At 46.6% G+C, this 15,229-nt stretch overlaps 1 protein-coding gene across 3 annotated transcripts in view; it reads left to right on the plus strand.

The window, feature by feature from the left end:
* The first annotated feature begins 2,754 nt into the window (after positions 1–2,754).
* The window catches only part of LOC130580884 (UDP-glucuronosyltransferase 1A1-like), a 36,952-nt gene continuing 24,477 nt past the window's right edge, over positions 2,755–15,229 (plus strand). The window contains exon 1 of one of the 3 annotated variants that reach the window (XM_057378660.1): positions 2,755–3,681. In XM_057378660.1, coding sequence (XP_057234643.1) covers positions 2,791–3,681 — 891 coding nt within the window. In that variant the 5' untranslated portion in view covers positions 2,755–2,790. Of the gene's footprint in view, positions 3,682–6,474; positions 7,374–9,229; positions 10,082–15,229 lie in introns of those variants that run through there. The other 2 variants (XM_057378661.1, XM_057378664.1) reach the window with 2 other exon arrangements.

The raw sequence follows: 15,229 nt of genomic DNA on the forward strand, positions 1-15,229 counted from the left end.
AAGCCATAAAGCTTCTGAAAAACCCATGGCAAGAGATCCCAAATTCCCCTAATAAAACCCAAGGCAGAAGATCCCAAACCCCTCCAATAAATCCATGGCAGAAGATCTCAAATCCCCCTAATAAAACCAGGGGCAAAAATCTCAGAACTCTTTAATAAACCCACGGCAAAAGATCCCAAAACCCTCTAATAAACCCACGGCAGAAGACCCCAAACCCCTTTAACCAACCCATGCCAAGAAACCCTCAAGCCCCTCTAACAAACCCATGCCGAGAGCCCCCAAATCCCGGTAGTTTCCCCCCAAATCCCGGTCGTTTCCCCCCAATTGCCGGTAGTTTTCCCCCCAGCCCCTCCGAACCCCGCACTCACCTGGCCCGGCCCGGCCCTACGGCCACGGTGCCGCGGCCGCCGCCATATTTGTTGTGTGGCGCCGCGCAAAGCCGGGACTGCGTCACGTAGGAAGCGCGTGCACCCGYGCGGGGCATGCTGGGAGTTGTAGTTTCCCCGGCGTGAGGGGGAAGGGGCGGCCTGGGAATTTGTGGGACCTTCATCCCTGGAAATATTCCAGGCCAGGCTGAATGGGCTCCAGGTGGGATATTTCACACGAGATTGTGGCTGTCTCATCCCTGGCAGTGCCYAAGGCCAGGTTGGACAAGGCTTGGAGCGACCTGGGATAGTGGAAGGTGTCCCTGCCCTCCGCACCTGGTGGAACAGGATGAGCTTTAAGTCCCTTCCATCCCAAACCACTCTAGGATTCTATAAAGACCGATTCTCTCCAAATAAACAGGTGTTTTGTGTCATGGATTTCTTGCAGGGGTGTGGGATCGCCCTTAATGGATTTGTTAGAGGGGTTTTACGTTCTCCTGCTCCRGGTTAATTAAAGGATTTTGGGATTTCCTGTTGCAGATTTATTAGGGGAGCTTGGGAATCGCCTTTCATAGGTTTATGAGAGGGGTTTGGGGATCTATTGTCATGATTTTATCAGAGGCATTTGGGATCTCCTGTCATGGGTTTAATAGATTTGGGGATCTCCTGTCTTGAGTTTTTTAGAGGGATGTTGAATTCTCCTGTCTTGAGTATTTTAGAGGGATTTGGGCATCTCCGTCTGGATTTCTTAGAGCAGTTTGGGATCCCCTATCATGGATTTATTCCCGCCTTGGCTGGTATGTTGTAGGCACCCTAATAATGCCCCACGGAGCCTGGAATGCCCGTCCTGAACCTACAGAACCACCAAGCYTGGAAAAGACCTCCAGGATCATCCAGTCCTTTTCTCCATARACACCCCCAGTTCCCTCAGCTGCTCCTCCCAGGACATTTTTTAGCCCTTCCCCAGCTCCGTTGATCGTTGCTGGACAGTGCTGGACCCAAATTTGTGACTTTTCCCCCAAATCCAACGTTCCCACTGCCTCTTTGCTCACATGTGAGCAGGGAGCGACTTTTATCTCGCCCTGCTTTGAACCTGGCAAAGTTCAACTTGTRCAGAACTCCTGGCTGGAAAAACCTGGGATAACCAGGCCAAAGGCAAGTTCACCAACACCAAGGTACTGATTAACTTCACCCATCCCAGGACAGTTGAAAGGTTTGGGTGGAAAATTTATCCTGCAGCAGGAAGGAGGGGAAGGCAGGACATTTTCCTGCCAGCTGTCTCCCTACCCCACCACAGCAAACAGCTGAATATCAAAAAATACATAAATTAATCTTCATTTTTTTKGAGAAAATGCTGTTTGCTAAACAGCTTCCCCATTCCCCATTCTAAGTGTGCTTATAAAAATCTGAACATACTTAGTAGTTATTATGTTTCTTCTTTACGCTTTSTAATAGAAGATTCAGAGAGAATTTTAGCCACTTTCATGGCAGAACTTCTTTCCCCTACTCTGAAACTCAAATTTTCTGGAAATCAATCCTGACAGAAAGCTGGTCTCTGCTACTTATTCTCTGTGGAAATAATTACAGACATTGGCAAAACGGGAAAAAAGTAAATATGAGAAAAATGAGAAAAACAAGATGCAGCTAATTTTGGKGCACTGACTGTGGTATGAAGGGAGATAACAGAAGCCGTGTGCCTGAGRAATGGAGGCTGTATGGCTCTGAACATCCTGGTGATGTTATGATTTATAATTTTGGCATCAATAACAATGCTGTGAGGCTGATGGATCTTGGGAAATCTCGTTTGTGCGGATCCTGCTCCTTTGCTGAGTCAAGCCTGAAACCTGAGGCTCCTGTGGTTGTTCAAACACATTCAGTGCTTGTTTTATTGCTGGAGTTTTTGGCTACCTGAGGGCCACCTCCCAAGCTGGGAAACAAATCTGCAAAGCAAGAAGCTGGACTTCGCCACTCTCAGCGCCTCTTCTTGGTGTTCCTGGAACTGAGGAGATTCCTGCCAGCTCAAAGGAATCTTGAACCTCATCCTGAGGGTCTCCTGCTCCATCCCTGCAGAAATCATCTGAAGGTCCGTGTCTCCAGCACAGTTTGTGTTTGTTACGGAGGTGTTGGGGCTTGTTCACACGGAGTTTGCCTTCCTGGGTGTTGGCCAAGGTGTAACACAAGACGTGACAAAGATAAGGAAGGATCAGAGCAGCAGTAAGTTGAGAAGTAATTGAACACCAGGGGAACTCCAGTCACTCGGCATGGAAAGGGTCACAAAATCTGGCTTTCCAAACAAGGAGGGAAAAGGGRAGAAAAAAAAAMMCAAACCACTCACAGTCCAAAGCAGTGAATCATTAACCACAGGATTATCACCGAGCAAAACACAATAAATACCTTCAGTCGCCTTCTGAAGCATCTTCAGCCTATGACCTGCAGGAGAAGCATCTTCCACAGCCCCTACTTTGGCCACAGCAACATGGCTTTGGGGCTTTGGATTCCCATCCTCCTCCTCCTGCCTGGCCTCTCGGACGGAGGGAAGCTCCTGGTGGTGCCCATGGTGGGGAGCCACTGGCTGAGCATGCAGGAGGTGGTGGAGAAGCTGAGCGAGAGAGGACACGAGGTGGTGGTGCTTGTCCCCGAGGTGAGCTGGCAGATGGAGACGACGCAGGCCTACAAGGTGGTCAAGCACCCGGTGACACAGACCCTGGAGGAGCTGGACCAGTCCTTTCRGGAATACGTGGCCATGCACCTGACAGAGAAGCCTTTCCCCCTGAACGCCATGGCGCTGTATGAGAGCTCGGTGCAYGTTTTCAGCACCTTCTTCGGCCAGTGCAAGGACCTGTTCCGCAGCCAGGACACCCTGAGCTTCCTCAACCAAAGCCGCTTTGACGCCATCCTGACCGATCCGGCCTTCATGTGCGGGCCCGTCCTGGCCAACTATTTGTCCCTTCCCTTCGTGTTCTTCATGAGGGGGTTCCCTTGCAACATGCACTTCACAGCGCCTCAGTGTCCGAGCCCTCTGTCCTACGTCCCCAGGCTCTTCACCTTCAACTCGGACCGCATGACCTTTTTGCAGAGGGTGGAGAACACGCTGATGTCCCTCCTGGAGCTCCAGTACTGTAACGGTTTCTACGGAGAAGTGCTGAAGCTTTCCTCAGAAGTTCTTCAGAGGGATGTGTCCCTCATAGACCTGGTGAACTCYGCTGCCATTTGGCTCCTGAGATTTGACTTCGTGTTCGAGTACGTCAGGCCAGTGATGCCCAACATGGTCTTCGTTGGGGGGATCAACTGTGCTAAGCAGAAACCGCTGTTGAAGGTAATGTTCCTTTCCCTCCAAATTATACATTTTCCAATGCAAAATCATAACCTTGTTACAGGAAGTTTATTGCTCTTGATTTTTTTTCTTTTTTAATTTCTGGTATTTATTTAATTCAATTAGGTAGTTGGTTTCCACAGGCTAAAATCAAATTACCTTGATAGAGTCTTATTTGAATTTATGAAGCAAAAAAGGGATTTCATCTACCAGATGGAAATTTCTGTCCTCAGTGAATGTGTATTATTCAGCAACCAGATCCAACTGATTTAATTTTAATGGAATCTGACATATATATCTTTCATCTGATCAAAAACCCAGGAGTCATCTTTTGTTTTTAACTCCAGGCTCATCAGCATCAGTTTATTCACTTTAGCTGTATTTTCATGACAGATTATTCCCARACTGGCTGTCTGTGTTATTTGGGGGGGGGTGGAACATGAACGTCACATTGAAATGGCAAGAAATAATCTTACGATTGTGGATTCAGTGAAAGATACTTGAATGCAGAGCTCAGATAGGTTTTCATATCTATTCCTCGACATTTGCTTTTATCAGAATTCTTCCAGAAAGGTTTTAAAGCTAATCTGGAAATCTAAATCTATTTTGATAGATACCATGTAATCTCTAAAACRATAACACRGGATATTTCTYTGCAGACACAAAGCAGGACACAAAATCCCATTCCTAGGAAATTGCTCCCTCAGTTCTGAATTGTGGTCACACAATATCCCTGCATGATATCGTTTAGCTGAAGGGCTGGGGTKTTTCTTTCTTTCAGATTTCTTTTATGCTCTTTGACAAGCTTATGAAGAGTCAACTAAGCCTGATAAATAAMGCAAAGAATTATATTACAAGCTAGAATATTAGGATAATATTRTAAGTAAGGCATTCTCTGATGTTGGGCTGATGAGAGTGGTGCTAGTTYGAGATTTAAGAGGCAAATTCTTCCTGGTTGCACAAAATAAGTCTTTACATTTATATCTTGAAGGTCTTGGAGCTGCAAAGGGTTTGTAACTTTGCTGCAAGGGCAGAGACATGCTGGCCTCATTTTATCCTTGCCAGCTCCCCATTTTCACACTCCCCTTAGGTGAAAATCACATGTTTCAAATCTGGAAAAACCTTGTGGATTTTTCCCTGCTTCAGTTTCCTTTTCTAGCTGTATTTTTTACTGGCAGCAGAGGAATTTCTCCTGTTTCACACTGAACAGTGCCCAGCAGATGAGTGCAAACAAGTGCAAAGTGAGTCACAGGGGAGAAAAGAAATCCACCTATTCACACACACTGCTGAGCCCTGGGCTGGTTATGACTGTTCAGAAACATAATCCTGTGGCAAGAATAAATAGTTCTCCAAAACCTTTTGAACCCATTGCTTAACAGGTAAGAAAAGAAGGATTACTGGGTGAGGGAGAAAGAACAAGAGATTCAAAATGCAGGTTTTTTCTCAGACAAAGGATCCACAGGCTTTTCTGTTGCCCCACTTACATAGTTTCCCACAAGCAGGGGAATGGGGCACTGTGGTCTCATTCCAGGTAAGATCCCTTGGCTCTCACCTTTGGAGCTGCAGTTCATTGAGTCCTTGTTTGCACATAAAACAGGAGCTGGGAATGAGCAYCGCACCCTTCGGAGCTGAGAGGGGTCCAGGTGCCCTTTGCTACTCATAATGAAAAACAAACACATATTAACTTACCTGYTACTTGGAAAAGTGAGCCTGGCCGTTAATTTTCCAATAATAATTACCCAKCTTAGGCCTGACCTCAGCTGATACTGTTCTAGTCAAAGAACTTCATCCTTTCTTTGTCCTCCCTTTATCTCTCATTTCTCTTGCCCATCCTGTTGCTGCCTCAAATTTCTCACAATTTTTGCTCTGATGGTCTGGTACAAAAAGCAGGCAGTTTCTGTAGTCCATAAGAAATTGTGGCCATCCTATCAAGAGACATTTTCTGTTACAGTCAAAGGAAATGAACTTGTTTTCAGCCAAATGGTTTTGCTATTGAAAATCCAGTCGAGTCCAGAGTAAAAAACACAGCAAGCAGCAACTTYCAAGTTAATTTGGTCAGTTCTTGTCACAGCAGTTGCAATAAACTCTTTGTTTCCAGACTTCCTGCATTTAATGAGAATTATTTGTAAATCTGTTCCATCTCCTGCTTTCAGTCTGTGCTGTCTCCCACCTCTCCTATATTGGCCTTCTCCTAGGTTTTGACTTGCTCACAATACCTGAAAAGGGTTTTCAAGGCAGCGACCGAAGTCCAAGGCTCTGTATTTGTGTCACAATGGTGTTGGCCTCCTTTCCTTTTGTTTGCCTGGAACCCACCAATCAGTTCATTTTTTTTGGTGTAGTACCACGAGGAAAAAAGTCAAATAGTATTGTTCTTCTCAGATTTGGGATGGCRTTGCACCTCCCGGTGGCTGTGACATACCCGTAAGAGGTGCAGGTTTGGCTGCTTCCAGTGGGTGGGCATTCAACATMAGCCTCGTGTCCTCAGGAATGGTGTTTCACCCATTGTGCTGGGTGTATTTTTATTATTTTCTCGCTCGGTATTCACCAGGTCAATGGCATTAACCACAACTGTTGTTACAACATGACACCCCTGCTCTTAGTGTCCCAAGCTGGCAGAATTCCAAGCTTAAACATTAGCAGAAAGTACAAATGTTTTCCTAACGACACTCCTTCCCTTCCACAAACATTGCAATATCCCAGGCTAATCCCAACAATATTGGGAAGTTAAACATTTATTTCTGTAGCCAATAAATTCCCTTCTTAGTTCACGTGGACCGTCATATAAAGGACTGCATGGATTGCTCCGGAGCAGAATTCTCTGGTTCTCTCCTATCAAAATGGCTCTTTTTTATCAAGGCACATGGATATTTCTCCTCCTGACATCATCTTTAATCCTGGCAGAAGGTGGAAAGATCCTGGTGATTCCTCAGGATGGGAGTCACTGGCTCAGCATGCGGCCGGTAGTGGAGAAACTGCAGCAGAAGGGACACRAGGTTGTTGTGGTTGTACCCTCTACAAGTCTGTACATGAAGTCCAAGGAGCCTCAGAATTACACTGTCAAAGTGTATCCAATCCCTTACACAGATGAGTATTTGGATGAAAAGTTCAAGGTTTTTGTTAATGCTCATTTTACCAAACAGTCTCTTCTCAATGTTGTGCTTACCTCATATTTCAGCACGGTAGAAATCTCCTCTGTTTTTTACACCAACTGTAAGAGCCTTATGCAGAACCAGGAGCTGTTGCAGTACTTGAAGGAGAGCAAATTCGATGTGGTTTTCACGGATCCCATCCTGATGTGCGGGCCCTTGGTGGCTGAGTATCTTTCCGTTCCTTCCGTCTACTTCSTGCGGGGCTTTCCTTGTGGGATGGACTTTGCTGCTACCCAGTGTCCAAACCCTGCTTCCTACGTGCCCAGACTCTTCTTGTACAATTCAGACAGYATGACATTTTCCCAGCGGGTGAAGAACATGCTGGTCCATCTGCTGGAGCTCTTTTACTGTAAGCCCATCTATGATCCCTTTGAAGATCTTGCATACGAGGTTTTCAAAAAGAAAATGACGGCGACAGAACTCCTCAGCCGCGCATCTTTCTGGCTGATGAGATACGATTTTGTGTTTGAGTTCCCGAGACCAGTGATGCCAAACATGGCTTTCATCGGAGGCATTAACTGTGTTCACAAGAAAAAGCTGTCTCAGGTACTACATTTTATTTGGTTTTTATATTGAAAAGGCAAAAATAGAAATGTCTMATAGAATGGCAGAATGGTTTGGGTTGGAAGGGACCTTWAAGATRATTTCATTCTAATCCCATGCTATCCTGGGCAAGGGATGTCACTCACATCCTTACCTCAAATCCTGACTGACAACAACTCAGTGTTTAAAGATAGAAATCCTGCATGATGCAGGATTTAGGTTATTTCCTAAAATCCAGCGTTCAGATGATCTCAGATCCTGGCAAACCTAAAGCATTATCAGGCTTCATTAGGACAATGTAAGAGATGTGTAGCTTTAATGCAAATAAGTTATTTTGTTGAACTGAAGAATTTTGGTGTCCTCCTTTCCCAGCTGTCTCCTGGGCCATCTGTCCATCATTCCATGTATACCTTTGCCTTTCATCCACATCGAAGGTTATAGGACTGAGGATTTTACCTATTTTCCATCACAGCCATTTTCCAGATTGATTCACTTCCATCTGCCCTTATTGTCAAGGTGCCAATATTTAACCCCACAACAAAATCCTCCTTAAATTCCATCCTCCTCCTCTTTTGTATGTCATTGACTTTGGTTTGAAGCTTTTCAGGTTATGGTTATCTTCTCTAAATTTCTGTTTGGGCTTTTGTGTACCAACCTTCCAGTGTTCATTTGTGGGCCTTGTCTGAGGTTATGGCCCGTTCTCTGTGCATCTTCTTCCTCTGAGCTGTTTGAAAATTCCCATTAAGTTAAGCCATGGTGTGAAATACCAATATGGGATCAGTGTGGGTGATGGAGCTGCTGCTTCTTTTGGAGGGCAGGTTCTCAGCAAAGGCCAAGGTTCCCTGCCAGGCTTGGGAAGGAATGTGCAGGAACTGCATGGGAAAGGAAACTCCTGGAAGGATGTAGAACCAGGAATGCCCTGGAAAAGAAAATCGTTTCCCATATTCACTTACTTACAAATTTTATGAGAGGTTATCACCAGCATTAAACCTCCAGCAATTTATAACCAAGAGGGATCTGGACCCACAGGGTTGAGGTCATGAACTGACCCTTTACTGGCTGTGAATTACTCATGACTGTGAAATGTGTTGTTGGGTTCTGCTATCTGGAGTACCAGGGTGAACTGCTCTTTTACAACTTAATTATACCCGATAGGATAAGGGGGTGGGTGAAAGTTGTATGGAGAGATAGGGCTGCTTATCTTTGAAAAAATGCAAGTTTGCATAAAGAAAAATTATTTTTTTCTCAGGGGTGCCAGCTGGTTTTGATTATTTAACCGGTACCATAACACTGATTTGTCTTATTTATCTTTACTAAAAGTTATGTTTCACTTTACAACTAGCATCAGTTTAGTTGCAAAAGAAAACGCTTTTCAAAAATGCTAAATTACCTTAATCTGTGATAACTCTCAGCCTTCAGTGGCGCTGATGGAAAAGAGTCATTCCAGCGCTCTCTTCATAGGCACAGTCCTTCCACAGGGGGTCAGCAGTGTTTCTGCCCGCCCATTTTGTGGGTGTATTTTTTCACTGATTTTCCCTCAATTTTGTCATCAGACCTTGAGGGTGGTAGGCTGGTGGCACCAAGTGCCACAGCACCAGGGTCCTGCTGTGGGGAGAAGGTGGCATGGAGCCATAAGCTCAGCTTGGCGTGCGTGAAGGCAACACACGTTGGCTCATCCAGAGCCACCTTTGAAGTATGAACCTGTTCCGAGCCTTTCCTAATCATTTATTGCCTCCTCTGCCCTGATTGTGTGCCAAGCTGTGAGGACCTGAATTGAGAGGGGTCAAAAGGGCAGAGGTGGRGCCTGGCTACAAAAGCTGGCACAGTATCCCAGCCTCTCTTGTGCCTGGGTTCCTCTGTGCACAGCCCACACCATGCTGGTAGCTCTGCTTGTCCCCTTGCTGTCCCTCCTGGGCCCAGCCAGYGCTGGGAAGCTGCTGGTGTTCCCCATGGAGGGCAGCCACTGGCTCAGCATGAAGAAAGTCCTGGCTGAGCTGAGCAAGAGGGGCCATGAAATTGTGGTCGTGGCACCGGAAAGCAGAATGCTGGTTGATTCCTCGGATACGTATGAATTGAAAACCTACCCAGTGCCGATCATGGACGGGGCTTTACAAGAACACGTTCGCGACTCTACTAAAACAGTTTTCAGTGAAGAGCCCTTCCTGCTGAGATTCTGGAAGCTTTTGCAAGATTACCGGAAGAGTGGGGCCATGTTTTACGCCACCTGCAGGGCCTTGCTGTACAACCAGGAGATGATGAAGTACATCGCTGAGAGTCACTTCGATGTGGTGCTCACGGACCCCGTGTCACCTTGCGGGCAAATTGTTGCCCTGCACTTCTCCATCCCTTCTGTTTTCTTCCTGCGCATGGTCCCCTGCGCCATCGACGTTCACGCAGCTCAGAGCCCGGATCCACCATCCTACGTGCCGCGCATGTTCTCTGCTTACGCGGACCACATGAGCTTCTCCGAGAGGGTGAACAACTTCCTGATTGCCCTTTCTGAGTCTTTCAGCTGCAACATTGCCTACAGTCCCTTTGAGGAGCTGGCCTCCGAGGTCCTCCAAAAGCCAGTGACCATGACGGAGCTTCTAAGCCACGGATCTGTCTGGCTGAAGAGAATTGACTTTGTCTTTGAGTATCCCATGCCTCTCATGCCCAACATGGTTTTAATTGGAGGCATCCACTGTGGACAGAAGAAGCCGTTGTCTCAGGTCAGTGGCTSGCTGGGGAAGGAGCAGGGAGGGAAAATGTTGGCATGAGCAGAGTGAGGTGTTTGATAGGGATGTTCCTGATCTGTGTCTTGGAGAGAGGCCATTCACAAGGGCCYGGAGGGACTGGCAAGAGGCAATGGCTTCCCACTGCCAGAGGGCAGGGATTGATAGAATACTGGGAAGGAGTTGCTCCCTGTGAGGGTGACGAGGCCCTGGCACAAAGCTGTGGCTGCCCCTGGATCCCTAGCAGTGTCCAAGGCCAGGCTGGATGGGGCTTGGAGCAATCTGGGACAGTGGAAAGTGTCCCTGACCATGGCAGGCGGTCAACAAGAGGAGATTGAAGGTTCCTTCAAACCCAGACCATTCTGGGATYCTACCTAAGGATGTCATTCAGCTTAAATCTTTCTGTAAAACAAATCCTCATGAAAACCAGGCCAAGAGCACAAGATGTGATTCCACCTCCTCTCTTTGGGTCTGGCAAACTGGGATGTTCTTTGGTGCGRCTGTACCGTGCTGTGTTTAATTCCAGCTGAAACCAGACACACAAATCTTTAGGCAGGAATTAATAYCAGAAAGGGCTGGTGAATTGTGACAACTCTTCCAAGAATTCTTTGCCTCCCATGGAAGGCAGGAGGATATTTCTTCAAGACCATTAGCTGTTTATGAAGTCAAAAAAATAACCCAGYGGGTCATGTGCAAGAGCATCATGTTCTCTTTTATGTACAGCAGTGYTTGAGTCAAAGGCTCATATTTTGTGGTTTTAAACATTAAAAGCTTCAAAAGCCAAGCATTTCAGAACAGCTGTGAAACTCTTCCCAAAAAGAAGGAAAGAAATAGAGCCTTTTAATACCTTCTTTCAGCAAGCCTGGTTACTTCCAAGTGCCAGCACTATTCTGGGTGTTTTAGTTTGGCAAAGCCTGATTTTATTTGCAATCTAACATCATAGAGCACAGATTGAGGAAGAAGGAAGCCTCACTTACCAAACCCAGTTCTGCCCAATCCAATTTGATTTGCTCCCTTAAACGGTTGACCTTTGCCTTGAATTGTCACCTTTGCTCATTTAAACRGTTGACCTTTGTCTTGAATAGTCACCTTTGTTGGAAAAGCTGGGTCGTTAATGGGGAATGTGGGAACCTGGCTGGGTGCTGTGGCTGTATTTCAAAGCTGTTAGGTAGGGGTGGATTGGCAGAGTTTGGATTTCTAGGAACTTGGCTCCCGTGGGTAAATACAGCTCTTCAGCTTCCGCGGGGCTTCTGCTTGTCCTTGTTGTGCTCAGCGGGTGGTGGGAAGCTGCTGCTGGTGCCCAAAGATGAGGGTGACTGGCTCAGCCTGCACTTGCTGCTGGTGGCCCTCAGCCAGAAAGGCCACCAAATTGTCACCGTGGCACCAGAGAGAGCTCAAGCRCGAAGGCATCCAAATATCACACCCTCAAACAACATCCAGTTTTTGGATGGAACATCCCTTTTGGAGGGAAGGGCTGAGAGCGGGGGTGCGCTCCTTTGGGATTACTCTTTTGGAAAGAAAACCTTTTCCTGAAAGAATTACTGCTCTCCTTGAGAAAGTCCAGTTCATCTCCAGTCTCTCCACCTCCTCCTGTGCCAGGGTGCTGCACAACGAGGATCCGATGCAGCACCTCCAAARCAGTAAATTCCCATTTCTCATGGATCCTCTTTACCATGTGGACAAATCCTGGCTCTGTGTTTTTCTGTCCCGTCCGCTTTCTCTCTCTGGGGATTTCCCCGCAGGTTGCTCAGTGCTCAGATTCCCCTCTCTATATCCCAAGAACRTTAACAGACAGCTCAGGCCACATGGTGTTTATACAGCATGTGGAAAACTCAGTTTTCAAGTCAGTAGATCCCTTTTTTTGTAATTTTGCCTGTTTGCCACTTAAACTTCTGGCCCCAAATGTTCTTCATAGATCAGTAAAAGTGAAGGAGCTCTTAAGCCATGGATCCATCGGACTTGAAAGAATGGATCCTGGTTTTGAGTATCCCATGCTGGCAATGCCCAAGGTATTTTTTATTRAAGGTATAAACTGCAGTAAGAAAAAGCCATTATCTCAGGTCAGTGATTGCCTTGGTGAAATATATGAATGTTTAATTCAGTTTGSAAATGCTCTCTGTGTCTATAATTGCGTCCATGAATTGGCTTTACCGTCACAACTGATTTTTAAAAACAGTGAATCTTTTTGGTTAATAGACCCACCCTTTCATAATTTAGAAATGAAGCATCATAAGTTACCAAAGTGGTAGATAATYCTCTGGTTGCTCTGGCAGCATTTTYATCTTCAAAAGCTTTATGCTGCCTTCCCAAAAGTTTCCCTARGGCTGCAGTAGTCTGACAAATGTCCTTAAAAACATTCTGGTGTAGGCTATCAGTCTAGTCTCCACACTAAATGATTCTATTGTCACAATTACCTCTGTGCAATAATTTTCATAATTAGGGCTTGTCTGCAAATCCTGTCTGTGCATTAGTGTTGTTTGCTTTCATGGTCCAGGGACAAACTCTTCCCACTGATCTAAAGTGGTATTTCTGAGTTGTTAATTCAGTGTTTARCTACAGCTGGCAAAACCCATGCCTGTGTTCTTCCTGCTTGCAGCCCCTGCTTCATCCTTCCAAAAAGAGCCCTTGCAGGGAAATGAACTTTGAAAGCCAATTTTCCATTTTCCTCACAGTGTCACAATATAAAATTGATGAAGAATCCAGACCATTTCCCATGTGAAGCTTTAACATTTTTTCTAAACTTTTGCAAATAGAAAACKATCTGGGCTGGCAGGAGGGAAGGAATTACCTTACACTGGAAGTTCTTGCTGTGAAAATTAATGTTGTGTTAATTAGCTCTTTCGAGCAGACCATTTGTTGAAGGATTCCTCATTTCCTTAAGTCATAGAATATCTTCTAGGAGGGTCTGTTCYATGATCCTGCCAGGCTGTTGGTAGTTCCCAGGGGATTCCTTTCTATCCTTTTTCAAGATGGGTGTGACATTTCCTTTTTCCCMGTCACCTGGGACTTCACCTGACTTYGCCAGGACTTTTCATGTGTCATGGAGCGGCTCCATCAACAAATTCCCTCAGGACTCTGGGATGCATCTCACGGGTTCCCATGTGTTTGGGTCATCAAACCCTATGTTTGGGTTCCTCAGGTTGCCAACRCCATCTTCTCTTACAGTGGGTGGAATTTTGATCCCCCAACCCATTTTGTCATCCATCCACTCAAGAGGTGTGGAAAGAGAGGTAGCCAGTGAAGACTGAGACAAGAATGTTCTTGAGTCCCTCAGCCCTCACCTTGTCCATTAKTCCCAGTTTCCCAGTGTTTCCCAGGATGGCCACACTCCCTTTGACCTCCCCGTTCTGTCTGACAGACCAGTGATAGCCCTTCTTGTTATTTTCACCYCTTGCAAAGTTCAGCTCCAGCTGCACCTTGGACTTCCTGACCCTGTCCCTACATAACCAGGCAGCGTTTCTCCACACCCAGTGCTCCTCCAATACAAAGAGGGGGGAGTATTCCAGGGGAGCTCCTGCCCTGATTAGGGTCTGCCAAATTGGATGAACTTTAACAGCTTCTCTGCCATCTTTGCCACGGCCATGTTTAAACATTCACCAAAAAGCAAATCAGTCCGAAGATCCTCCATAAAAACCAGAGCCCAGACCACTAAAAACCACAAAGCTGGGGAACTTCTGTGGTGGCACTCACCTGATCCCTGCACGAATGGCCCTGGGGCTCTGTGTTTCCCCACGAGCTGTGGTTCTGCTCCTGTCTCTGCTGGGTCTGGCAGCTGCTGGGAGGCTCCTGGTGGTGCCGGTGGACGGGAGCCACTGGCTCAGCATGCGGGAAGTGCTCGATATCCTCGCGCAGAGGGGACATGAGGTGGTGGTGGTGGCACCTGAAGTCACTATGCACATCAAACCGGCGAAGAGCTTTTTGATGAAAACATACCCGGTCCCATACACAAAGGAAGATTTGAAGAAAGAATTCCAGGCATTTTTTCATTTTTCATTTGAACAAGGATCTTTTCTGGAAAGGTTTGTTAAAGCRTACCAAGGTATTAAAAGAATCACCAACTTTGGGGTGTCCAGCTGTGGACACCTCCTGCAGAACAAAGAGCTCATCAGGTACCTCGAGGAAAGCAAGTTCGATGCCATCATTACAGACCCTGTTATACTCTGTGGGGCCATCCTGGCAAAGCATCTTTCCCTTCCTTCCGTGTATTTCCTACGAGGAATTCCATGTGGGTTAGACTTTGATGCCACTCAGTGTCCCAGACCCGCTTCCTATGTCCCCAGGGGATTCACACAACTTGCAGACCACATGAGCTTCCTCCAGAGGGTGAAGAACCTGCTCCACGACATCCCAGATCTCTTTCTCTGTGATTTTGCCTTTGAACCCTACTCCAAACTGGCTTCCGAGTTCCTCCAGCAGGACATGACTGTGCAGGATCTCTTACGCCAGGCTTCCATTTGGCTTCTGAGGTCAGAATTTGTTCTAGAGTATCCAAGGCCTTTGATGCCCAACATCATCCCAATYGGAGGAGTAAACTGTGCTCACAAGGAGCTGACTCAGGTGRGTCTGGTTTTAATTYRTRCCTTAATTGATTTCYGTGTTCATGATGGAATTTTTTGATGTGATAGGAATCGAGTTCCCATTTAGGGTGGGTGAGGTGAGTACTGATGAGAGGAACTGTTTTTCTCTCACTTTCTTCATCATTTTCTCCTTCCTACAGTGTAAGCAGCTGTTCCTTCTGGCTTTTAAAGGGTGTTCAGTGGAAGGGAAACACCGGCGTCTGGGATATTTGGAAATGCTGCCTGGGGTAGGTGATGTGTCCTGCAGAAACCTGGCATCATCCTTTTATCTTTTCCATCTGCTCAGTCAGGAAACCATCCTAAGGAGCTGTTGCACAGCTGCTGTGCAGTCTGGGACACCCAAATATGAGTTTTCCAAGGGAAAGGGAGAGGGGACAGGCCTTGCCTGCAGCAAAGAAGAAGCCTCTGCTGGTCTCAATGGGGATGTGCATGTGACATCTCCTGCATGTGACACATCTCATGAGGTGCAGCCAGAGGGAAGGAACCCAAAGAGCAGTCCCAGAGCCAGCCCTGCTTCCTTCCAGCGGCACTCTGGACTGTTCCTCTGACAGAGATAGATGGGAGTTAT

Source organism: Malurus melanocephalus, unplaced genomic scaffold (genome assembly GCF_030028575.1).
Source record: "Malurus melanocephalus ecotype Western Australia unplaced genomic scaffold, MMel_1.1 scaffold_369, whole genome shotgun sequence".
Taxonomy (NCBI): Eukaryota; Metazoa; Chordata; class Aves; order Passeriformes; family Maluridae; genus Malurus; species Malurus melanocephalus.